This window comes from Oncorhynchus mykiss, chromosome 30, assembly GCF_013265735.2.
Source record: "Oncorhynchus mykiss isolate Arlee chromosome 30, USDA_OmykA_1.1, whole genome shotgun sequence".
Classification (NCBI taxonomy): Eukaryota; Metazoa; Chordata; class Actinopteri; order Salmoniformes; family Salmonidae; genus Oncorhynchus; species Oncorhynchus mykiss.
Window position 1 is genome coordinate 27,157,093 of NC_050570.1, and position 25,663 is coordinate 27,182,755.

General features: G+C 44.0%; 1 protein-coding gene across 1 annotated transcript; it reads right to left on the reverse strand.

Annotated features, from left to right (window-relative positions):
• Positions 1-456: 456 nt before the first annotated feature.
• Positions 457-23,723, reverse strand: LOC110521640 (cadherin-24). Its single transcript, XM_021599327.2, has 14 exons — positions 23,159-23,723; positions 15,999-16,833; positions 8,489-8,783; positions 8,247-8,366; positions 7,563-7,730; positions 5,970-6,151; positions 4,940-5,196; positions 4,708-4,844; positions 4,406-4,527; positions 3,939-4,056; positions 3,373-3,681; positions 2,945-3,137; positions 2,388-2,838; positions 457-2,283 (listed from the first exon to the last, which is right to left on the reverse strand). Exons 2-14 carry the CDS (start codon positions 16,614-16,616, stop codon positions 1,405-1,407), a joined length of 3,849 nt encoding a protein of 1,282 aa, XP_021455002.1. The 5' UTR covers positions 16,617-16,833; positions 23,159-23,723; the 3' UTR covers positions 457-1,404.
• Positions 23,724-25,663: the final 1,940 nt, after the last annotated feature.

The following is a 25,663-nucleotide window of genomic DNA, read 5'->3' on the forward strand; positions in this document are numbered from 1 at the left end:
CGAATTCTCATTAAGATAGTTGGTTGATTAAGATTTAATTTCCCTTGGTTAGCCTGGTGGGACGAACAAACAGCAGTTTGGCCAAGGCCCCAGGTCTCGGCTAAATGTAGTCATCACACATTAATCGAAAAATTCTAAAAGCAATTCGTTTTTGCAATAGTAGTACAAATGAGCCGTACAGTGTTCTCAATCTCAATATCTTTTGGGGGAAATATTGACTGGTGGTCATATGAATCATTCTTTAGTTAAATTATGAATAGTAGATTAAAACGGTACGATTGCGTGCGTAAACTTACTCAATTCCATGTCAGTGTTTAAAGAACGAGCAAGATTGTGCAGTTCGACGGATTGCAAAGATGAAATGAGTAATAGATCGGTCAATGAACAGGTTTATGGCTGAACTATTTTAGAAAACTATCATGTGGGAAATAACGTGGCACAACAGACATCTTCTTTAACACCAACCATTTAATCACTACAAATGATGAAATAATGACAGTGTTTCTCATAAAGGGACACTTTCGTGGTCTGTGTGAAATCCTCCACCCAATAATCACCACATTGCAGAGGATGATATTTACAGTGTGCACATAATCATGTCGCTATAGTAGGAAACATATTCAACTTTCTACAAGGCTTCTTTCTTCAAAGACGTATTATGTCTAGTCAGTGTGCAAATTGCATAGTGTTTCATAGAACCTATTACTGTGATTATAATTACTGGGACATAGCCTGGGTGTCAAAGTCTATGCAATTCTGAAGAGCTCCCTCCTGATTGTGACATAATATCATCACCTGAACAGCTTTCATTTGACTGGATGTAATGTGCACAGATTCACCCTTACTAGCTCTATAAGTGTGTGTCTGTGTGTGTGCAAGTGTAGAAGTGTGGAATTGGTATGCTTTTTAGAATTAGTTCAACTCAGTTATCCATGTTTAAATGTCGCCTTTGGGAACAACAGTGTTCTGAGTGAGAGTGCACCTAATTAACTATCAACATTAAATATCACAATTCCCTTTAATTTTTCATGAGGCCTATTTTCCAACAATGCAGCTTTCAGGGCTGGGAATCAATATTTCAGAATGTGCATTTTTCATAACTTCAGTGTAGAAAGCCTAGGTGCATTATTCATATCAGTTACAAGGAAAGTCTAAAAGTGACATTTTTGATATACTGTTTAATAAACACAAGGGTGAGTTTATGAGATGTGCTGATGGATCCTCCGACATGTCTCAGCTATGCTGCATAGCCAACAAGCAGGAAGTTTAGTCATTGAACAGAACAGAACAATTTTCTCTCTGAAGTCGTGCATAACACCCCCGTATTGCTTTTAAATTGCATCTATTGGAGTGTTTCTCTCTCCTCTCCAAACTCATATTCAGTCTCTTTGATTAGCAGGTTCTCTAAAAATCCCACCTTGAGACCTCTTTCTCTTCATCAACACTCTCTGTTTTGCTCATCTCGTTGACATCGAAACTCTGGCTTCTATCTTCTGCCCGTGTCGTCTCCTCCACTGAACTTCTCTCACACTCCTTTTCTTGTTCCCTCTCTTCGATTATCTTCACTAGCCTATGGAACTTCTGGTCCAACTCATCTACTGCTTCCCTCCCTCTCTCCTCCTCCCTCTCGCCCTCGCTTTCCAGTGAGCTCAGTGACCCGGCCTGGGAGTCCCCCCCCTCAAACTCATAGGTTTGCAGTGAGTCGTAGGGTGGCTGGGATAGGTCAGTCACCTGGTCCAAACGGTGCTTCAGGAAGTCCTCCATCCTCAAAGGCAGGGAGGGGTTACAGTTAGCCCCACCCTTTGCCCCTGCCCTGTTAGACACCAGTCCCCGGGCACAGCCCCACCCCCTGCCGTATCCCAGCATGCCTCCAGAGAGGCTCCTACCAAGCACGTACATGTTCAGGAATTCTGCACTGCCTGGATACAAAGTAGTCCCAGTCACAGGTATCCCTCCACTGCCCTGGTTTAGTGAACCCACAATGCTGTATGTTGACTCCCCCAGTGTGTTAGTGTGGGTGTGACTGCTATTTACTTGGCCAACACCAACAGTGTCTTCATTCTTCTCTGAGCTGGGGAGAGTAGAGGAATCTGTGTCTGTGTCATCTACTGCAGAGCTGGAAGCTCCAGTGGTGGTGGTGGTCTGTGAGGGAGAGGACTCTGTCTTGTTCTCCTGCTGCTCTGAGGAAGAGATGCTACTGCTGTGACTCTGGGAGCCTGAGCCATTTGGGACAGAGTAGGTCAGAACCAGTGCTTCATCTGTCAGTACAGACTCAGGCTGTGTCTGGGGAGGAAATACACAATGATTTTATGAGGAATTATAAATACTTCTGAGGGAGATAATAACAACATTATTACACCCATTATATATGAAAGTGAATATCTGACCCTGATTGGTCCCTGGTCCGGATGCAGCTGCTGTTGCTGGTTGTCAGTGTTGGTCTCCCTGCCTCCCTCTCTCTCTGTGGGTCTGCTGCCAGCCATCATGCTCTCTGGTCCTTCTCTGCCGGGGAACCGTGGCTCAGCAGGATTGAGATGAACCGTTCCAGGCTCTAGCAGATCAAATGTGCCCTGGTTCTGGATGACTAGGGAATTATTAACGTTACCCATCTGATGGCCAGGAAGCTCATAGGTTTCCATCAGTTTGGCCAGCTGCAGACCCGACTGGAATGGAGTGGGCCCCTCGGGAAGGTCTCTGAGGACAGGCAGGGTGTGGATGCTGTAGCAGAGGTGTCCGTACACAGGGGTTGAGCCTGGATGCCTGGGGTCCAAAGCAGAGTGTGGGGTCCGGCTCCAGCTGTACGTCCTAGCCCTGGCCTGATTCTGCTGGGTGTACCATCTGGGCGAAGAGATGAGCATAAGGCAGAGGAACACACATGCACGCAAGTACACACAACCAGACACATGCCCTCACACACACTACACAAACCAACGTCACAGCTCACATGTTCCTGCTGTCCTGCATGCGCTGTACTCTGTGCATGCTCTGGAGCGCGGTGATGTCAAAGGCAGCAGTGTCTGCCTCCCCTCCCCCTTCGTCATCATAGGTAATGATGTTCTCCCTCACATCATCCTCCTCAAATGGGGAGAGGGAGTCTCGTTTCTGATGCCGCAGAGACAGAGACAGAGTACACACCACTAGGGAGGCAGGGAGGGAGAGAGGGAGAGAGGGAGAGAGGGAGAGAGAGAGAGAGGGAGAGAGGTACATGATTGTAAATACCACACACTGCTGTCCATTTCATGGGATACAGATCTTCAGATAGAAGGACAGACAACGAATAGACAGACAGACATACAGTATAGTGCAAACAGTACAAACGGGCATGTACTATACATTAATTTGACAGTAGTCCTACTACACAGAGAGTCTTACCCAGCAGGGTGGTGACACAGGCCAGCAGGGCCAGCAAGGTGACCATACTGAAGATGAGTGATGGAGAGGCGGAGGGCAGGGGCAGACATACTGTCTGTCTCTCCCAGCCCCTGTCCCTCTGCCTGCCCCTCTCCTCGGCCTGCATGCCTCCTCTCAGACATGGACACACGGTCACGGTGACCGTCCCGGTGTTGGTGAGGCCGGACGCCCCATCCCGCAGCACGATGGGCACGTACAGGGTGAGGAGGGAGGAGGAGAAGCCAGCGAGGGGCTGCAGGGCCGACTGGAGCACCAGTCTCGCTGTGGCACCTGGGGTTAAATGAGACAGTAACACCAGAAACACAAGCCAGTCGTCAGGTCACTGGTACAGGAATGCCATTCTCCAGTTGCAATTAATATTAGAAGTTTGACAGGCTATACAGGCTATACTATGAGATGTAGGCACACTGTCATCAAGCATGTCAAAAAAAAGAATCCCGTTGCAGAATTCCTGATTTGACATGCATTAGGCAGAGGGCTGAGGAGGGTGACAGTTTGACACGGAGGTTGATATTGCTAGAGGGCACCTCCAATCTCCCTGATGGTGAGGTTTAGAGCAGAACTGGACTCTGGAGGGATGCTGAAGTGGACTGTGGCGTCCTGTCCTCCCTGGTCCCTATCCACCGCCCGCAGTACCTGAACGACCTGGGAGACAGAGCAGAGAGAGGAGGACTTCTATTGGACCTCACAGTCACAGAACTGAGCCAATGGCATTGGAGAAAAAGAAGTCAGCCAATGGCATTAGAGGAAAAGAACTCAGCCAATGGCAGGCTAGAGAAACAGGACACAGTGATCTGACATCAGTTCCAATTTAATAAGAATTAGACATTAAAAGGAATAGGAAATCTGCAAAGACTTCTAAAGAGAATTGTCCTCTAAAGAGTGGAGTAAAAAAATTGCATTATGGTTATCAGCATGCGGGGCAATAGATAGATAGACTGATAAAGTGCAGTGTCAGAGTTACGTACTGTAGGTAAGTGTTAGCAGCACTGACCTGTCCAGGGGTACTGGAGTCACACACAGACGTTGTGTACTGCCTGTCCAACTCTGGTGCATTATCATTCTGGTCCAGTGTCTCTATGGCAACCACAACTCTGGTCACAAGGTTAGGATTGTCTGGAACAGGGAAGGAGTGCCTGGTGAGTTCAACATCAACTTCATTACAGCTTTTCACAGCTCTCACCCCAGGGCTACAATGAGTGATATGGGGGGAAAACATGACTGTACTAAGCCAGAGTGCGTGTATTTCCTGGGGGCGGCTGAAGCTGAGAGGAGAAGGGGGGGAGAGCCTCATACCTCTCTGTGTGGCGATGACAGTGATATTATGCCACTGCTCGCGCTCCCGGTCCAACTCCATCACCGTGGTGATAAGGCCGCTGTCAGATGCTATACGGAACAGAGCCTCAGGGTCAGACTGAGGGTCAATAGAGTACCTGAGAGAGTGACGGGGGTGGGGGGAGAAAATGTGAGTGAGTGAAGGACAGATTGACTGACTGACGGACGGACTGACTGGCTGAGTGTAGGCTACCTGATGTTGGAGCTTTGACCCGTGTCTGGGTCCACAGCAGATACCCGACCCACGCTGCAGACAGGAGGACAGTTCTCAGGCACATCTAGACGGTAACGTGACCGGGAGAAGCGTGGGGGCTCGTCTGCGTTGAGGACCATGACCCGTACGTTCGCCCGGTCCTTAAAGGGACCCTTCCGTAGGAACCGTGCGTCCACTATGGGATTCATAACCTCCACTGAGAACGAGTAGGAACCGCACCTCTCATAGTCGAGCAGCTGAGGAGAGAAATACAGTACAACCAATTAGATTTGGCTTATGTCCTTCCCTATAACCAGTTTTGTCTAATTCTCTCTTTCTCCTTTGCTCGAACACTCTCTTCTTCTTTTCATCGTGCCCCTTCCCCTACCCTTGTTCCATAATTCATTTGCTCCCATGTTGATTCATCATTCCCACATTCTATCTCATACTCTCACCCTCATCTCACACACTTTGTTAAATGGAGCTTGCGATGCCCCATGTACTCAACACCACACAGAGGAAAACACAGGCTCACAACCTATTTTCTGGTTGGCGATTTCCAATTCAACTGCTAGATGGAATCTTCCATTTTTCAAATAGCTGTGCATAAATTCCAGGGTATTTGGATCTCTTTTTTTGTCTATTTCCAAGCAAACCAAGGTGAGATATGTTATGTTTAAGTTAATTAAGTGTGTGACATTGCCTGCAATCACACAACAGGATTGCTAGGAAGAATGACTGAGGAAAAAAACGTTAAAATACTGTTTCCAGACCAAATACTGTTTCCAGACCAAATACTGTTTCCAGACCAAATACTGTTTCCAGACCAAATACTGTTATCAGACCTGATTGTTGCTGACTGAAGTCTCTGCAGGCAACACTGTCCTGCTGTTTTCTATGTCTTTCACTGAATTAACTTCCTGGTTAGAGTAGCTTGGAGGAGCAATGCTTAGTTTAGCCTCTCATTTTACACCATTGTGGATGTTTTTTGACTTGAGTCTGATTAAGAGCTATATAACTTATTGCTCACCTTGTTTAACACAATGACAGCCTCTTGGTCTCTTCCGGTGATGTTAAATGTGTCCCCCTCCTCTCCGTCCAGGATGGTATATTCCAGCATGGCGTTCTCTCCCAGATCAGCATCTGTGGCCGAGAGGCGACCCACCTCCACCCCTGGTGCTGCCAGCTCAGAGATAGAGAACGACCAGGCACCTACAGCGAGGGAGAGAGAATGAGAGAATGAGAGAGAGAGCAAAAGAGAGAGAGAGAGAGAGAGAGAAAGAGAGAGAGAATGAGAGAGAGAGAGAGAAAGAGAGAGAGACCACACAGATGAGTGACAGGGCATAGACATACCATTTAGATTCTAAAATGAGAGTAGTCATTCCAGTAGTCCTCAGGGAAAATGTTTACAGTAATGATGAAAACCAAAAGACAAACTTCTCTCCGAGTGTCCTGTATCCAAGGAAACGGCAGCCAAAGTGCAGTAGTCTGTGACAGGGTTTGGCAGTTGCCTGGCTCTCGGCGATGAGTCTGCCTGTCTCTCTTTGATTCTACACAGTAAGTGACTAACTGTGGTATTCCTACCATGGTCTCCCTCTAAACAGTATGGAAAGGACACACCTTCATCTAATGACACTTGTTAATAATTCAAAGCTTTGCGAATTCAACACACACGTCTCTATCTCCACAGATGAAATAAATACATTTGTTTAGACTCACTCTGCATCAGTGTCAGATAGAGAATCATGAACATGCCCACAGTGAGCTACAGTAGGACAGCTATAGTGCCCAATAAATACTGTGCATTTGGAATTAGGAAATTGCTTGCGAGAGAGAGAGCGGGGGGGGGGGGGGGGGGGGGGGGGGAGTCAAGAAAGAGAGGAAGGGGAGAGTGTGACAGAGAGAGAAGGACATATATTACAGAAGAATGTATTGTATGACTGAGAATGTTACATTCTGTAGTGATTCCACTGTCTGTTGGAGCAGAAACAACTGGCTGGCAGATAAAATATGAATGGAATAGAATGCAGAAGCGCTTGGATAAGAAAAGACTTCATGATCTCTCACTGTTTTTCAGGAGGAGCTTCGTGTTGAGAAATCTCATAATATGTTATCAACTCAGGTGGTGATGGAGATGACGGTGAGGAGGAGGAAGAAGAGATAAGCAGCTCATTCATGGAATTGAATCATTAGCTTGCAATGAGGAAACACGAGCCATATGCACACATCAAGGAACACTCCATAAAATGGCTTCAAAATCCACTATAAGCACAGCGCTGCTGTGTGACAATCCTGGCAGAGAAGATCCTAAAGGTGCTGTTAGTAGCAGCGAGAGATCAGTGCACCATCACAAGTGCCACATTGCAAGGCATTTCATCACTCTAATCATACACATACACACACACACAAAATCAGACAAGCACACATGCAAAATCAAACACACGAGATCACACACACGCACACGCAAAATCACGCGCAGACACACACAGAAACACGCACAGAGAGAGAGAGAATACAGAAATATGTCCTAAGAATGTTTCAGCTGGAGTTATAGAAGTTGAAAGCCATAACCGCAATAGTATGACAATGGCCAATAACAAAATCATAACTGTAATGTTCTCACTCTTTCTGAAGTGAGGGGGGTTGTCGTTGACGTCACTCAGCCTCACAGTGACTGTGGTCGTCCCTGACATCCCCCCCAGGTGCCCCCCCATGTCTTTGGCCTCAAGGACGACCAGATAGGTGTCCTGACTCTCCCTGTCCATGTCAGTTACAGCAGTACGCAGGACACCTGGCAGAGAGGAAAATGAGGGGACAGTAAATAAGCACATGATGCATTACATTACATCACAGCTGAAGGGACAAGCAGACCTAAATGCTGTAGTGGGATGAGTCACCTGCTTTAATGTCACATATAGCTATGTCACAAGCCTTTATGTCAGGGGTAGGCGACAAGATTCAACCCCGGGCTGTTTTTGTCGGAGCGGATGTTCGGGGGAGCCAGAACATAATTATAATATTTTTAGACTACAAATTGAACACAACTAAGCCCAAAAGGAGATTGTATTTACATTAAGACATGATTACATATCTCTCTTTTTTTATTAGAACAAATTTTGGACCGCAGGCTACCTGTTGCTGACCGCTGATTTATGTAGAGTACACAGAATACACACAGACCACAGAAGTTACACCATGTGATATTTTTACACATCAAAGGGGCATACTGTAGTGTCAGTTCATCAGCATGGCTACCATATGGTTAACATGTAGCTTGATAAGAGTCTGCATTGCAGGCCCACCAGACCTGTCTGAGGATCCACAGAGAAATACTGCTGGCCCTGGGTCACAGCATACACCAGCCTGGCACTGTTACCATACGTAGGGTCGTCTGCATCCGTGGCTGTCACCTGGATTATGGATGTACCTGTTAGAGAGAGATGGATTGGTGAGACTTCAGGAATGACTAACAAGCCCTTGAGGCAGCTTGTCTAGACTGTAATGTAAATCACAGATCAAGACTGAAGCTCTGTCTTTCACATGTAATACCTATATTGGCCATCTCGGGCACGGTGGTGCTGTATGGCTCGTTCTGGAAGACAGGAGGGTTGTCATTGATGTCCTGCACTCTGATGATGAACATGGACGAGGGTTCGAGGGCGTGGCCCGTCTGGCGGTCGGTTACTGTGGCGATGAGGCGGTACTGGTCCTTCTCTTCTCGGTCCAGGGACTTGGTGACGTGGATGTTGCCCGTGTTCCCATCGATGACAAACACAGACCCCACCCCCTCTCCTTCTAAGATGTACTTGGTACGCCCATCACCTCGGTCCATATCTGTGTGCAGCTGCAGGAGATATATGTGTATAGAGAGAGAAGTATAAAGTCATAAAATATCTATGGATTCTGCATTGAGCCTTGCCTAATGAGTGGCTTCAGTTCTCTATGATCCTTTCTCTAAAAAGAGGGTTTACAGTTGAACTTATGCTTTGATGTTTGACATATTGTGTCCAAGCCACCACTGACTCAGAAAATGCATCCCTCATTAGCATAATTGATCATCTACCTAAACAATAGTTTGTGAAATCAGCGGTTGAATCAAGTCCAAGATGTGGTGTTCAGTCAGTGTGAATTGAACGGCACCAGGTGTGAAGGGGACAGAGGGGGCCAGAATGTGTACTGATGCGTACAGCTAATTAACTCATTGGACCAAATAGGCCACCGGGGGATTGTTAGGGGGTGAGAGCACATGACTGTGGACAGTGGCCCCCAAACGTCGCTCTGTCCGTCTTCTGTTCTGTCCATCTGTCTGTTTTCGTTCCCTCTCTGAATCCATCTGTTTGCCTGTCTATGTATCTCTACCTTTGTCTTTCTGTCACCCTCTCTCTCTCAATTCAATTCAAGGGGCATTATTGGCATGGGAAAGGTGTTTACATTGCCAAAGCAAGTGGCAATAGAAAATAAACTAAATTGAAATTAAAAATTAACATTTCAAAATGTCATATTACAGTGGGGCAAAAAAGTATTTAGTCAGCCACCAATTGTGGAAGTTCTCCCACTTGAAAAGATGAGAGAGGCCTGTAATTTTCATCATAGGTACACTTCAACTATGACAGACAAAATGAGAGAAAAAAAATCCAGAAAATCACATTGTAGGATTTTTAATGAATTTATTTGCAAATTATGGTGGAAAATAAGTATTTGGTCTATAACAAAAGTTTATCTCAATACTTTGTTATATACCTTTTGTTGGCAATGACAGAGGTCAAACGTTTTCTGTAAGTCTTCACAAGGTTTTCACACACTGTTGCTGGCATTTTGGCCCATTCCTCCATGCAGATCTCCTCTAGAGCAGTAATGTTTTGGGGCTGTTGCTGGGCAACACGGACTTTCAACTCCCTCCAAAGATTTTCTATGGGGGTTGCGATCTGGAGACTGGCTAGGCCACTCCAGGACCTTGAAATGCTTCTTAAGAAGCCACTCCCGGGCGGTGTGTTTGTGATCATTGTCATGCTGAAAGACCCAGCCACGTTTCATCTTCAATGCCCTTGCTGATGGAAGGAGGTTTTCACTCAAAATCTCACGATACATGGCCCCATTCATTCTTTCCTTTACACGGATCAGTCGTCCTGGTCCCTTTGCAGAAAAACAGCCCCAAAGCATGATGTTTCCACCCCCATGCTTCACAATAGGCATGGTGTTCTTGGATGCAACTCAGCATTCTTTGTCCTCCAAACACGAAGAGTTGAGTTTTTACCAAAAAGTTATATTTTGGTTTCATCTGACCATATGACATTCTCCCAATCTTCTTCTGGATCATCTAAATGCTCTCTAGCAAACTTCAGACGGGCCTGGACATGTACTGGCTTAAGCAGGGGGACACGTCTGGCACTGCAGGATTTGAGTCCCTGGCGGCGTAGTGTGTTACTGATGGTAGGCTTTGTTACTTTGGTCCCAGCTCTCTGCAGGTCATTCACTAGGTCCCCCCGTGTGGTTCTGGGATTTTTGCTCACCGTTCTTGTGATCATTTTGACCCCACGGGGTGAGATCTTGCGTGGAGCCCCAGATCGAGGGAGATTATCAGTGGTCTTGTATGTCTTCCATTTCCTAATAATTGCTCCCACAGTTGATTTCTTCAAACCAAGCTGCTTACCTATTGCAGATTCAGTCTTCCCAGCCTGGTGCAGGTCTACAATTTTGTTTCTGGTGTCCTTTGACAGCTCTATGGTCTTGGCCATAGTGGAGTTTGGAGTGTGACTGTTTGAGGTTGTGGACAGGTGTCTTTTATACTGATAACAAGTTCAAACAGGTGCCATTAATACAGGTAACGAGTGGAGGACAGAGGAGCCTCTTAAAAAAAGAAGTTACAGGTCTGTGAGCCAGAAATCTTGCTCGTTTGTAGGTGACCAAATACTTATTTTCCACCATAATTTGCAAATAAATTCATAAAAAATCATACAATGTGTTTTTCTGGATTTTTTTTCTCATTTTGTCTGTCATAGTTGAAGTGTAACTATGATGAAAATTACAGGCCTCTCTCATCTTTTTAAGTGGGAGAACTTGCACAATTGGTGGCTGACTAAATACTTTTTTGCCCCACTGTACGTCTATATACAGTGTTGTAACGATATGCAAATTGTTAAAGTAAAAAAGGGAAAATAAATAAACATAAATATGGGTTGTATTTACAATGGTGTTTGTTCTTCACTGGTTGCACTTTTCTTGTGGCAACAGGTCACAAATCTTGCTGCTGTGATGGCACACTCTGGTATTTCACCCAATATATTTTGGAGTTCATCAAATTTGGATATGTTTTCGAATTTTTTGTGGGTCTGTGTAATCTGAGGGAAATATGTGTCTTTAATATGGTCATACATTTGGCAGGAGGTTAGGAAGTGCAGCTCAGTTTACACTTTTGTGGGCAGTGTGCACATAGCCTGTCTTCTCTTGAGAGCCAGGTCTGCATATGGCGGCCTTTCTCAATAGCAAGGCTATGCTCACTGTCATGACTATCCTGACCAGGTCAGGTTACAGGAGACCGCAACCCTACAGATTATATCAGAGGAGGAGAGATCTAGGGGTCTGAAGATGTGGGGGTTTTATGACCCCTCACGCCCCTGGTAAATCTTAGGCCACACAACATTCCTGTGTCCTCTCAATATGGAGAACCAACCTCAGAACATTGAACATGCAATAAAGGGACTTTGGAACAATGGTTTCTGTCAGCCACAATGGTCGTCATGACGATAGATGGAATATGAAAATGTATGTCATTTTTTTTTGTTATTAAAGGTTAATAGATGATGTTATTACGAAAACATTGTAACGTTAAGAGTTTTCCTAGTATATGTTTAATGTTTATACATTGTATGTTGTGTGGAAAATGTCCAAATCAAAGAGAATGTTTTGGTAAAGATGAAATGTAAAGTTAGTTGCCTAAAATTGGATTTGAGTAAAATGCCTTGCCCTTAACTTGGTACGCCCAGAGAATTGCCCTAAAGGCGGTTACGCCCACGTCTGACCCGAGGTCATAAAACCTGTGAGTGAAGAATTAACAGATGAGACTAAGTGACCCAAGCTGCAGTCGAGGTATAAAAAGTCAACAAACCCAAAATGCAACACAAGTTTGAAGACAAAGAAATATTTTTCTACCCAAGCTACGGATGAGTAGCTGTGTCTAAGCGGGTGAATTCAAGTCGAACCACCTAGCCTCCACCTCCCATCGAATCGTGGTATCTACACTGTTTCATTCCTACGCTGTGAGCTCTGAGCTACAGAGCGGTCTGTCCTCAGAAGAGCCCTTCCAGAGAGAGGGCGAGGGAACAGACTCCTAAGCCAAAAGGACACTGACATCGTGAGGACGGCCAGAGAGTTGCATCGGAGAAGTGCGTCATAGAGCAGCCTGAATGGTCCACTCGGAGAATCCACAGAGACCTTCCCCACGTAATTACATCATTATATTCTGACCCATAAGAGCGGCAGTTTGGGTTGGTGAATTCTTGGTTGGTGAGCAGACCCCAGACCTCACAACCATAAAGGGCAATGAGTTCTATAACTGATTCAAGTATTTTTTGCCAGATCCTAATTGGTATATAAAATGTTATGTTCCTTTTGATGGCATAGAAGGCCCTTCTTGCCTTGTCTCTCAGATCGGTCACAGCTTTGTGGAAGTTACCTATGGTGCTGATGTTAAGGCCGAGGTATGTATAGTTTTTTGTGTGCTCTAGGGCAACGGTGTCTAGGTGGAGTTTGTTTTTGTGTTCCTGGCGACTGGACCTTTTTTGGAACACCATTATTTTTGTCATCGCTGAAGATCTAGGTGCAGAAGATCTAAGTGCTGCTGTAGGCCCTCCTTGGTTGGGGACCGAAGCACCAGATCATCAGCAAATAGTAGACCTTTGACTTCATATTCTAGTTGGGTGAGGCTGGGTGCCCTCGCCAATTCGTTGATATATATGTTGAAGAGGGCGGGGCTTAAGCTGCTTCCCTGTCTCACCCCAAGGCCTTGTGGAAAGAAATGTGTTTTTTGATAATTTTAACCGCACACTTACTGTTTGTGTACATGGATTTTATAATGCCGTATGTTTTTCCCCAAACACCGCTTTCCATCATTTTGTGTCAAAACTTTTTTGAAATCAAAAAGCATGAGAACACTTTGCCTTTGTTTTGGTTTGTTTGTCAATTAGGGTGTGCAGGGTGAATACGTGGTCTGTCATAAGGTATTTTGGTAAAAAGCCAATTTGACATTTGCTCAGTACATTGTTTTCACTGTGGAAATGCACAAGTCTGCTGTTAATGATAACGCAAGGTTGCTGTTGACGCATATTATTGTTATTCTTATCTCTTCGTTTTTTGGGGGGTGAGGCATTTTTCTTAAAACTACATTGTTGGTTAAGGGCTTGTAAGTAAGCATTTCACTGTTTTATTCGGCGCATGTGATAAATACAATTTGATTTGATATCCCACGGTAGTTATTGGGGTGAAATGTGTCTCCCCTTCTGAGAGTGCACCTCTGACAGTCCATCTGCCCATCTGTTTCTCTCTTTCTATCTGTCTACCTGTCTCTGTGTGTCTGCCCATTTTACTTTGCAGTGAAGAGTGCTAGCTTGTTCAGTATTTAATAGCAGTAGGGGGATATTACAGGGAGCTTGGTGGGTAAAAGGCCAGACACACAGAAATAGAAAGCTAAAGAGATTACTCAGCCTTCATCACACAAGGAAGGCTTTCTGACCAGGAACCTTCACATCTTGCTCCACTTAAGGCACTTCTGCACATGCTCATAATCCACTAGGCTTACTCACATCCATCCTTTCCTCCCCTCCGCTGCAGACCCTCCATCTTAGACCAACACAATCTCTGTCTAATGAACCACAACTGATTATTTTAACCATAGTAAGTAGCATGGGTTGTTTGATATTTGCGGAGCAATATTACTGCAGGTTTTCACATCAATTAAGGTCTGTATATATACTGTAGGTTCTTTCATATGGAAACAGCTTTGTGGTCTCTGTGGTTATTATATTTTTCACATGAGAATTACCCACAAGCCAAGCCATGGGCAAGGAAAATTGTTAATATTATTATGTGACATAAGCCTGGAGAGAGCAAGCATAAGAATGTATTATGGCCCCTAGGCCTTTAATCACATAGCTGTGCATTTATTCTAGCCAAGAATACCAAAATGGTGCATAAAAACATTGGTATACATGTCAACTGTAATTCATAAACCCTGGGTGTATACAGCCAAGTGTGTCTGTGTGCAACTGTGATATGTGTGTTAGAGAGAGAGAGTCAGTGTGTGTGTATGTGTGTAGTTGAGCGTGCAGTTAGGGATTAAAGAAACACACGATAACAGACAGTAAGAAATGCTATATATTCTTCCTCCTTAAATCTGCTTTGATTCGGATCCCATACATCACCACGAGAGACATCTTTGTCAGTCTCCTTCCCTATCTTACTCTCCTAACACCCTTCCCTCCTAGCCCCCACACCGTCTCTCACCAACCCCTACCCTCCTAGTCTCAATCTAATTGCTAGCTCAGTCCTGCTGTGCATCAGTCGCCATGGCAAAAAAAAGTTCCTCTGTGGAGTTGAAACTTAACCAATCCATAAAAACATGTATTTTTTTGTTGTTGAAATGATCTCTGATAGAATTCCCAGACGGCTACTTTCCCCATGCAGTTGTCTCTCTCCCCCACTCTCTTTCATCTCAATGTTCTCTTCTCCTTGCTCTTACAGTGTGGCAGGGATCTTCAGTCCATCTTCACCTGGGTGATTTTCTCTCCCAGTAAAATTCTCATTCATTGCCATGATGTATCTTACCCCCCCGCTCACCGTTTCTAGCAAACGGTCTTTCAAACGGCATAGCACACACACTCTACACATGTATGTGAATCTGGGCATTGATGTATGTATGATCTTATCAAACTCATAGCCCTAACGAGCTGGAACATGTTTGACATAACATCCAAGCAACATCCTAGCCATCTCAAGCCCTGAATCAGACTTGCGCACTTACTACAACAACAAGAAAGAGTGTCTCCACCGACCACACTGACATCCCTCCCTGACTGTATCAATAACAGGCAGAGAGGAAGATGAAACATTTACGATGTGAACACAGTGTTGGTTGGGGAGGCTCCAAACTGTGGTGTCACAATAAAGTACGCTGCCTGCTACTGTGAGTTGGCAGAGTTCCCTGTAAGCGTCACAGCTAATATAATCCACACACACACTAAAGCTGCCAACAGATGCATTAGCAGCCCAACACTTTGCCTGTGAAGTGCTACAAGTAACTTCCACAGATCTAGATGGTTCAGGTGTGCTCTGATTTAAAACCTCCAATCATCTCATCATCACACTGGCTGAACACTGACTTCCTGTCAGCTCTGTGGTGTTGTTGGTGTGGTGCGACCTACCATACTTATTGGCTAACCTTAATGAAGTAAAGTATGTCAACTGACTAGTAGTGTACTGAAGTGGTTCCCAAACTGTGGGGTGTGCGAAGGACCACCCCGCCCCCCTTACTCCTGGAAATTGTAGTAGTAGAATACACAAGGTGCTATTTCGGGAATTGGGTGGTGCATCAGCAGTTTTCCTTGTCATGTCAGTCATTGCAGGCCTTAGAGAGATAATTTCCCGATCAACTAGCCCGTGTCAGCTAATGCTTTTTAGCTCGGTTTTTTAGCCCATAAATTTTGTTGTAATGTTTGGGTCAATCAAACATCACATGAACACATACATTAATTTAAGACATGGCAAAATGTGTAGAATTGTAGGAAATAAGCTTTAAATCTGCAAAATTGTCTCTCTGCCAACAAGAGGGGTGTGAACAGTATGTGTCATAAACAGTGCTTGTGCCTATAGAAATAGACGTGGGGGGTGCCGGATGTTCACCATGAATGCTAGAAGGGGGGCTTGAGTGAAAAAGTTTGGGAACACCTGGTGTGCTATATCCTCAGGCTGTTGTTCTAGGAATTTACCAAAGATACATTTATGGATATTTCTGATAACACTGAAATCATACTGTACTTTAATGACATTGGTTGTGAATAGGTCTTACCCGTCCGATGAGCACTGGCTCTGGTCCTCTGTACTCCTCAATGACAAAGAACTGGTTCCACTGCCAGCTCCGCTTAGGACGAGAGCGAGACCCCACCCCTGTTAGAGTTAACCCCTCCCCCTGAGAGACTAAGCCCCGCCCAGAGATACTCTCTGGGAGAACTCTGAACTCTGGATGCGAGACAGTCTGGAGTTTCACATGATGCTTGGGGTCTCCATTGGCCTCTGCCTCCATGGAATGCCGGGCCTCAAGTGACTGAGTGTGAACATCCCCATTATCCACATGGTCACTCTTGGATGTAATTACATTCCATATCTTTCCAGGAGTCAAAGTGGTTTGAAGGGTAAAGTCTGGAGTTTGAGTTGATATCTGTACTATTTCATCCACGCCATTCTTTTCTTTGTCTGTTAATCCAGGAGTCAGTGGGATGTGGGTTGTCATAAGAACCTCAGCATTCTGACCATGATTCACCAGAGAGTTTTCTGCAGCCCTCAGTTCAATTAGGTCTTCCTGGCTGTTCTGAGCTGTAATCGGTAAACTAACAGTTAGTGAACTACATCCTGGCTGCTCCTCCCACATACAAACCAAAACTAGAAGAAGCACCGTTGGGGTGGTCATAGTGGAGGTGGTGTGTTAGTCAACTCTATTCAGAGATTTTTTGATCCTCTCCTTGGATTCTGTTTGTCTTCTCCCCACATTGTGATTTCCTTTGCTATCCGCAGGGTCAGTCTTTATTCTGGTTTACTTTTCACTCTCACACTACCTCATTCCCGTTCTGCTGTACACATGATGCAGGACTCCCTCCCACGGCCGCAGCAGAGCGGAGCTGGATTACCTGAGTAGAGAGATAATTAGAGTAATCTTAGCTGTTTTAATTAAAAGGAGAGCAAACAGCTCTGAGGTGCAGGAGGCATGAAGACATGCAGAGATGTTGACACTATTCTCATTAACTCCTCAAGACCTGAGGAGAACTGGCTGCCATTTTACAACTACACTTTGTGGGGAATATATTGCAATAGTCTGTACTGTCTGCACTGTGTTTTTGCATACAGTCTATGTGGAGATTTGTCCATCTTTTAGTGTTTAGTGAATTTGAAGGATTAGACACCACAGTCATCAGCTTATAGAACACAAGAGGCTATGTTCAGTCTGTTGTAAAATTTCAGCATACAAATACCTATTATCTATTTATAACATAATAAAACATTACAAGGGCTCATAGATTCTCGTAACTAGTAACAAAGCATTACATCTTTTGGTTTAAAGCGTCACTGAATACTCATTGACAGAATGGGGCACATGGGACTATTGTGTTAGGTTATGAGCTCATTATAATGCATGTAAAGGAGATTTGTCTCTGGAGGCTGAGTTTGGGCCTGAAGGGCAGAGGGTGGGGCACAGCTCCACTACTTTACTGTGTCAGACACAATTGCCACTCCATCAGATGATTGATGTCGTCCTAAAGATGGCCTCCTCATGCCTCAATGCCAAGTAGTGGAAGAAGTCCCCCTTCAAAGATTAATTGGACTCATACATATTTTAATCAATTTCTGTCATCATTTCCCAAAAGTTTAACGATCCGAGTTTCGTTAGTATTAGAGTCAGACCCCGGCCATCGATCTTGCAGGCTTTGTGCAATGAAGGCTGTCACCAACTTAAGACTGAAAATGTGTAATAAATATCTCTCTCTCTCTCTCTCTCTGTGTGTGTATGAATTTGTCACTGTCACTCTTTACATTTCCCTCTCTCTCATTTAACACACACTCATATACAATCGTACATATTTATTTCTGTCTGTAAGAACAGAATGGCTGCCAACCTACAATCCCTGACTTGGCATGCCCAAATCCTATGTTTATATTGAATAGCCTTATCTGAGCTCCATTTTACTGTGTAATTAAAACATCTGCAATTGTATTACAAAACCATTAATTTAGATGCACATGAGGGCCTAAGTTAAAACACTATTAACCCAAAATGACTGTGTAATATTTATCAGAATGTTTAATTTATTAAATGTTTTTATGTTTACGACAGGAACAGAATCCTCATTCATACCCATTCAGCAATTGCCCTAGTTTCTTAACGCTTGATAACAAAGAACTAATTTGAGCTATATATTCGACTTTGTTCTACCCCTCCCTTCCACATGAATTATTTCGCCGAAGAGAAAAATTAACTGTTTAAAAGGAATAATGCTCTTTTTTTGTATTTTGCACACATTAATGCCACTTCATCAATATTAATGCCAGATGTGCACTCAGTCTCTCTGAGGCGATGTGTCTGTTCCCTCATCTTTAAACCATCCCATATACTGTATCTCCACTAAAGCTTTTACAGCCATTCCCTTTCTTCTGTATAATGCTGCATCTTTGAATCCATTAATAGTACTTCCTGGCCCATTTTAAAACAGTTAGCTTTAGTGTTGTTCATATTGCTCTCATGTCTACTGCTCCACAATTACAGAAAAAACATGTTGTTTAATATTATTTTTCAGCATTTGAGATGTAAGTGTTAGTGAGAAACATGTGTGAGGGGATTGCTGGAAAGAGATATAGAGCGATAGAGATAGATAGGCAATGAAAGACTGAGGGCGAATTTACTGTTGCTGGCTCGGAGGGGGATGATGAGTGTCACACAGGCCTAAATTGCAAATCGCTGTTTCAGTCTCACTTCACTCTGTGTCTCGCTTCACTGCAAGAAAGCTGTTTCATTTTTATTAAAAATAGACTGTGCATGTCAAGCCTTTACATATATAGAGAGAGAGGAGAGGGGGGGGGGGGGGGTAGAGAGAGAGCTACAGAGAGAGAGATATACAGAGAGAGGGGGAGGAGTGGGAGGGAGGGGAAAAGAGAGAGGGAGCGAGGGAGATAGAGGAAGAAGAGAAGAGAGAGGGGGTATGTGATGAAGGGAGAGCTTGGCTGGCTTAAGCAACGAAGACAGGCAGAGATTCTGCTCCACCCGTGCGTCTCCCTGACATTCTCTTCTTCCTTCCATTCATCTTAATGTTTTAAGACTGCTCTGCCTCTCTCTCTCTCTCTACCACCTTCTCTCATTCTCTCTGTGTGTAGACAGTCCTCCCATTCTGTCCAAACCAAACTGATGAGGCCTCACTGTGACTGTACTCAGCACATCACTCATCTTGCTATTGTCAACATCTGACATTCAGACAGTCAGTCAAAGCTTAAGTGGTATGACAACCTCCCAATCAAAGTGCTGTGTTGTGGCAGCCGTGTGCTCGCTCTAACAATGTGTTAGTGTTTATGACTCAGCTGTACATTCACTTGACAAATTAATGAGTTCAACAAAGACTCCGGTGAATGGGGACTATCTACTGGCCGTGTGTGTGTGTGTGTGTATTATGTGCCGAGTGGAAATGACTGATAATGATCTTCTCTTCTCCTTTTTGATGTCCAAAGTCAAAGTGTTGTTGACGTGCAAATGGTACATGGTGTCTTATTCTAAGGGTCTGTTATTTCTCTCCCTACTTCCTCTCCTCTTGTGCCACACACACACACACACACTCTTCAAAGCTGTTCATTAGCATACTGTAGATAGGCCTACACTGAACAGCCTGGAGCACAACCTTGTCTTGTTAGAGAATTCTGGAGCTGTGACCCCTCTGACGCATGTTAATGTGATTTACACACTTGGTCTAACTATAATAATGAATGCAACGCTAACAATTCCGAGCTACTGGCGACGCGGAGGCGAGCTCATCATTTTCATTACGCGAGCGCAAATCCGTGCGGAACCAGTGCGGTCTGCAGGTGAGCGTTTTTTGCGCGCGCTCCACAACGCACGAGTCCAGGAAGGACAACAAGCTCTCACAGTCTCATGTTAAAATTAGACATTCATCCATGTTTCTCAAACGTTTAATTTCGAAGTTGTTCCAAACCTCAAATTTCCAAGTATTTAAGGTTAAGTTTAGCCATTAACTTCAAAATCTTAAGGTTAGGCATTAACTCTGAATGGTTAAGGTAAGGGTTAAGGTTTGGGATAGGCTTATAAGAAAAATATCTTGCACCAGAGGCAGATGCTTACGCCCATCCACCATCTCCAAGTGCCACTAAGGCACTGTTGGCCGGTTTCCACTTCATCTGATGATGTCCTCAGACATGGATGGACATCTGTACTAAGCAAAAATATAAAACGCAACATGCAACAATTTCTAAGATTTTGCTAAGTTACAGTTAGGGCTGTTACAGTGACCATATAACCGCCACACTGGCAGTCACGAGTCATGACCACAGTCAAATTCCATGTGACCATTTAGTCACGGTAACTAGGCGGTAACTGGTAGTTATTAGTAGCCTACCAAACTTGCTAACGGACAGTCGCTAATGGTCTTGTACTCAGCGCTCTCTAATCACTATGATATCAACGCAAATGCAATCAAAAATCAAATCAAACACTTCATGAGAGCCCTGGCATTCAGAGCTTGAGCGGAAAATATCACCTGTTGCTCAGTGACAGACAGCTCCTCATAGCTGATTGATGCATGGAATTAAATAAGTGTTCCTATGAACCCATGTTGCGCAACATTTCTACAGACTATGATATATGCAATTGCATGAGAAAACAGAGTTTTGATGGCCTCTATTAAAAAGAGGATCCAATCAGATTTCTATACGCTAGGCCTATTATATTTATTTCTCATCTTTCCTAATATTAAGCACATTGTTTCTCTTTACAACCAGAGTAGCCTGCCTGGCTGGCATGAAAATGAACCATGGGAAAAGCGTCCTCCATTCGCTATTCAGGTGCATACGGATGACAATGCTTTCCTCCCCCTGCACCTGTTCCAACAGATAATAATGGCCCATTCTAAATCCAAACTAATTTCACACATATATTATTTAGTGTATGTAGTCTGATTGGAGTCAGAATACTATCACTTGTGAATGATGCCCAGTATGTGCAGCCTGTGCAAGAAACAGAGCAGAGTGCATGCCTTTTATGCAACTTTTCTTCAAATTATTATTATGTATTAGAAAATCAAAACATATAGCCTAACGTTGGTATCACAACTAAAGTTGCATTAATAACTCTAAATGAAGCATACAGGAGGACCTGTTTCTTTGTTCACCACTGAACACAGAATAGCCGCGTGTGCGCAATCCTTCAAATCATTTGGGGAAACTATCCTTTCTATTTTATTCAGCTGTTCCATTTTATTGTTCTCACTGTAAAACAATATAAAATAATGCCACGGGAATTATAAACTATTCATGCCTGTTAAATGAACTAGTATAGCCCACAGCTATATGGCATTGCCAGATTAGGGCCTAACATAATGACAACTCAGAGTATGTTATTCTGTTCTTCTGAAATAGGCTACATTTCCTTCATATCATATTGTTTCTTTAGACCGGCCTAAAATAAATCATTGACGTATTGTGATGGTGTAGGCTATATTAAAAGTATTTATTAGACGTTTTTATAATGTAGACGCTCCATAGGTGCGCCATAGGCTATGCGTGGAAGCCGGAGATGCTAAATGTGTTTGTTAATTAACAGTCAAATACCGTGAGATCGGCAGTTATTTGCATGACAAAATGTCATGACCGCCACAGCCCTAATTACAGCTCATATAAGGAAATCAGTCAATTGAAATAAATAAATTAGGCCCTAATCTATGGATTTCACATGACTGGGCAGGGGCGCAGCCAACGGTGGGGCTGGGAGGGCATAAACCCACCCACTTAGGAGCCAGGCCCACCCAATGGGGAGCCAGGGCCATCCAATCCGAATGAGTTTTCCCCATAATAGGGGCTTCATTACAGAGAGAAATACTCCTCAGCACCCCGCCCCTCAGACAATCCCGCAGGTGAAGAAGCCAGATGTGGAGGTCCTAGGCTGGCTTGGTTATACGTGGTCTGCGGTTGTGAGGCCAGTTGGACGTACTGCCAAATTCTTTAAAACGCTGTTGGAGGTGGCTTATGTTAGAGAAATAAACATTTAATTCTCTGGCAAAAGCTCTGGTGGACATTCCTGCAGTCATGATGACAATTGCACAAAATTTGAAACATCTGTGGCATTGTGTTGTGTGACAGAACTGCACATTTGAGTGGCCTTTTATTGTCTCCAGCACAAGGTGCACCTGTGTAATGATCATGCTGTTTAATCAACTTCTTGATATGCCATATGTCAGATGGATGGATTGATTATCTTGACAACGGCTAAAATGCTCACGAACAGGGATGTAAACAAATATGTGCACAACACTTGAGAGAAATAAGCTTTTTGTGTGTATGGAACATTTCTGGGATCTTTTATTTCAGCTCACGAAACATGGGGCGGCAGGGTAGCCTAGTGGTTAGAGCGTTGGACTAGTAACCGAAAGTTTGCAAGTTCATATCCCGAGCTGAGGTACAAAAACCCACTGTTCCTAGGCCGTCATTGAAAATAAGAATTTGTTCTTAATTGACTTGCCTAGTTAAATAAAGGTAAAATAAATAAATGGGACCAACAGTTTATATTATTTTTGTTCAGCGTAATAGTGACTTGTCTGGGTAGGAAGGGAAGCTGACTATCACATTAAAACAGTCGTTACTAGTTACCACAGCAACAAAGTCATAAAGCCCACCTATTTCCACAATTTATCTTCTTAAAATCTGGTTTTAAACCTAACCACAGTGCTAACCTTATGCCTAACCCTAAGCTTAATTAGGACCAAAAAGCTTTTTATTTTTTTCATTAAGGTTTACGATATTTGTGGTTGTGGAAACCCATAGGTACCATATGTCAAATCTCCGCGCTTAGTTTAGTCAACCAGACCATCCGCAGTTTGGTCCCTTCCAACGGATCTCCTGAATAACTCTGTATTATGTCTACATTATTATGTCTGCTAAAACAGCTGACATCTGAAGACAAACATTCGTATGCACATTGTATTTGACATAGGCGCGCGCGCCACACAATTTTGTTTTTTTGTCAGATTCACCACCATGGCACATGTATCGACACTGGAATAAATATTTATTCGCATGTATAAGACTGTCAACAGCAGCTATAATAAATTGAATAACTGATACCCCATTTATTCCGTAAAATGCATCGGCTACAGTGAAAGTAAGCTACAAATAAAACAGAATCCCATTATGAAAAAGAAAACGTTTTGTCCCGATGCATTTTTCTCATGCGAATTTCAATCTTACCTTTTAAAACAGATATAATTGGGTAGCTCCTTCGTCTACCAGCGATTTAAGTAAACGCGCTGAATGAAATACAACTAGATTCCAAAGTGGGGAAGCCGGTGTTCTTCACTGGGTGCCTTTAAGCGCGCGCTCTCACTCTGGTGCTCGTGAGACTGTTCCAGTAAATGACATATCACTCCCCCTCTATCCTCACAGACCCTATCCTTCTCGCGCGGCTGACAGTTTGATTCTCGTTTTGGGGGATATTGTAGGCTACTATTTTTTCAGCCTTCATGCCACAATGTAATTGTGGGCATGTTTGCTTTGCATCCTGTGAATGCGTATCCTATTCTTGTACTTTCTCATCCTAACGCCTGTGATCCAGTATATATTATCACTGCAGTCCAGTGGTTGCATGCATCAGCCAAACGTAAACAATGTGATCTTTTTTTTGTCATGGGAAAGTTAAATAGTTTTAGTGCCAGGAAAATAGTCTGTCAGCTTGCAGCCTTGCACTCTTAAATAAGAATGCTCAGCAGTAGTCCTCTCCCCATCAGTTACTCTTCAATTGTCTCTTCAATAGCTGTTGAAAGAGGGACAAAAGAATATGCTGAGTTGAGTAAAACTGAATACATATATTAGGCCTATACTAATGTGGTAGTAAACCATGACATGTGTACACAGGGGGAAAAACTGTTTTAGCAAGACTGCACAATTTCCCAAGTGCATGGAACCCCTGGTGGCTGTAATTGTTATGTCTGGTCTGTGTACTGAACCTTACTTTTCCTGGTACATTAATTCAGCCTTGAAAAAGGGAGAGTTGCACTATGGCTGTTTTCACGGAATTAAAATAAATATACACTGCTGTTCAAAAGTTTGCCGTCATTTAGAAATGTCCTTGTTTAAAAAAAAATAAAGAATTTTTGTCCATTAAAATAACATGCTAACTGCTAGCTTGCCTGCCCGGTCTGCTAACTGCTAGCCCTTGCTAACTGCTTGCTGGCTAACCCAGTCTGCTAAATGCTAGCTTGCCTGCCCGGTCTGCTAACTGCTAGCCCTTGCTAACTGCTAGCTTGCCCTGGTCTACTAACTGCTAGCCCATGCTAACCCGGCCTGCTAACTGCTAGCTTGCCCTGGTCTACTAGCTGCTAGCTTGTTTAGCTCCGGCCTACTAACTGTTAGCTTGTTAGCCTGCTAACTGTTTGAATCGGCGTGTCCCCAGCCAGCCCAACAACTCACTGGAACCCCATGTGTTCACTTGGCCACGCATGCCTCTCTCTAATATCAATATTCCTTGTCCATTACTGTCCTGGTTAGTAATGGTACTGTCCTGGTTAGTGATTACTGTCTTATTTCACTGTAGAGCCTCTAGCCCTGCTCAATATGCCTTAACCAACCATGTTGTTCCTCCTTCTACATATGCGATGACATCGCCTGGTTTAAACATCTCTAGAGACTATATCTCTCTCTTCATTACTCAATGCCTAGGTTTACCTCCAATGTACTCACATCCTACCTTACCTTTGTCTGTACACTATGCCTTGAATCTATGCTATCGTGCCCAGAAACGTGCTCCTTTTACTCTCTGTTCTGAACGTGCTAGACGGCCAGTTCGTATAGTCTTTAGCCGTACCCTTATCCTACTTCTCCTCTGTTGATGTAGAGGTTAATCCAGGTCCTGCAGTGCCTAGCTCCACTCCCACCCCTCAGGTGCTCTCATTTGTTGACTTCTGTAAACGTAAAAGCCTTGGTTTCATGCATGTTAACATTAGAAGCCTACTCCCCAAGTTTGTTTTACTCACTGCTTTAGCACACTCTGCCAACCCAGATGTCTTAGCCGTGTCTGAATCCTGCCTTAGGAAAACCACCAAAAACCCTGAAATCTCCTTTGCTAACTATAACGTTTTCCGCCAAGATAGAACTGCCAAAGGGAGCGGTGTTGCAATCTACTGCAAAGATAGAAAGTAATACAGAACTCTGCAGGCTAAGTCTGTACCCAAACAATTTGAGCTTCTACTTCTAAAAATTCACCTTTCCAGAAACAAGTCTCACTGTTGCCGCTTGCTATAGACCTCCCTCTGCCCCCAGCTGTGCCCTTGATACTATATGTGAACTGATTGCCCCCCATCTATCTTCTGAGCTCGTGCTGCTAGGTGATCTAAACTGGGACATGCTTAACACCCCAGCCATCCTACAAACTAAGCTTGATGCCCTCAATCTCACACAAATTATCAATGAACCTACCAGGTACAACCCCAAATTAGTAAACACGGGCACCCTCATAGATGTCATCCTAACTAATTCACCCTACAAATACACCGCTGTTTTCAATCAAGATCTCTGCGATCACTGCCTCATTGCCTGCATCCGTAATGGGTCTGCGACCAAACGACCACCCCTCATCACTGTCAAACGCTCCCTGAAACACTTCTGCGAGCAGGCCTTTCTAATCGACCTGGCCGGGGTATCCTCGAATGACATTGACCTCATCCCGTCAGTAGATGATGCCTGGCTATTCTTTAAAAG

Coding starts and splice junctions, on each gene's coding strand:
- LOC110521640 (XM_021599327.2), bottom strand. CDS start 16,616: ATGACCACCCCAACGGTGCTTCTTCTAGTTTTGGTTTGTATGTGGGAG. Junction 7,731..8,246: donor CTCTGTGGATCCTCAGACAG/GTCTGGTGGGCC, acceptor CCTCTCTGCCAG/GTGTCCTGCGTACTGCTGTA. Junction 2,839..2,944: donor ATGCAGGACAGCAGGAACAT/GTGAGCTGTGAC, acceptor CTCTTCGCCCAG/ATGGTACACCCAGCAGAATC.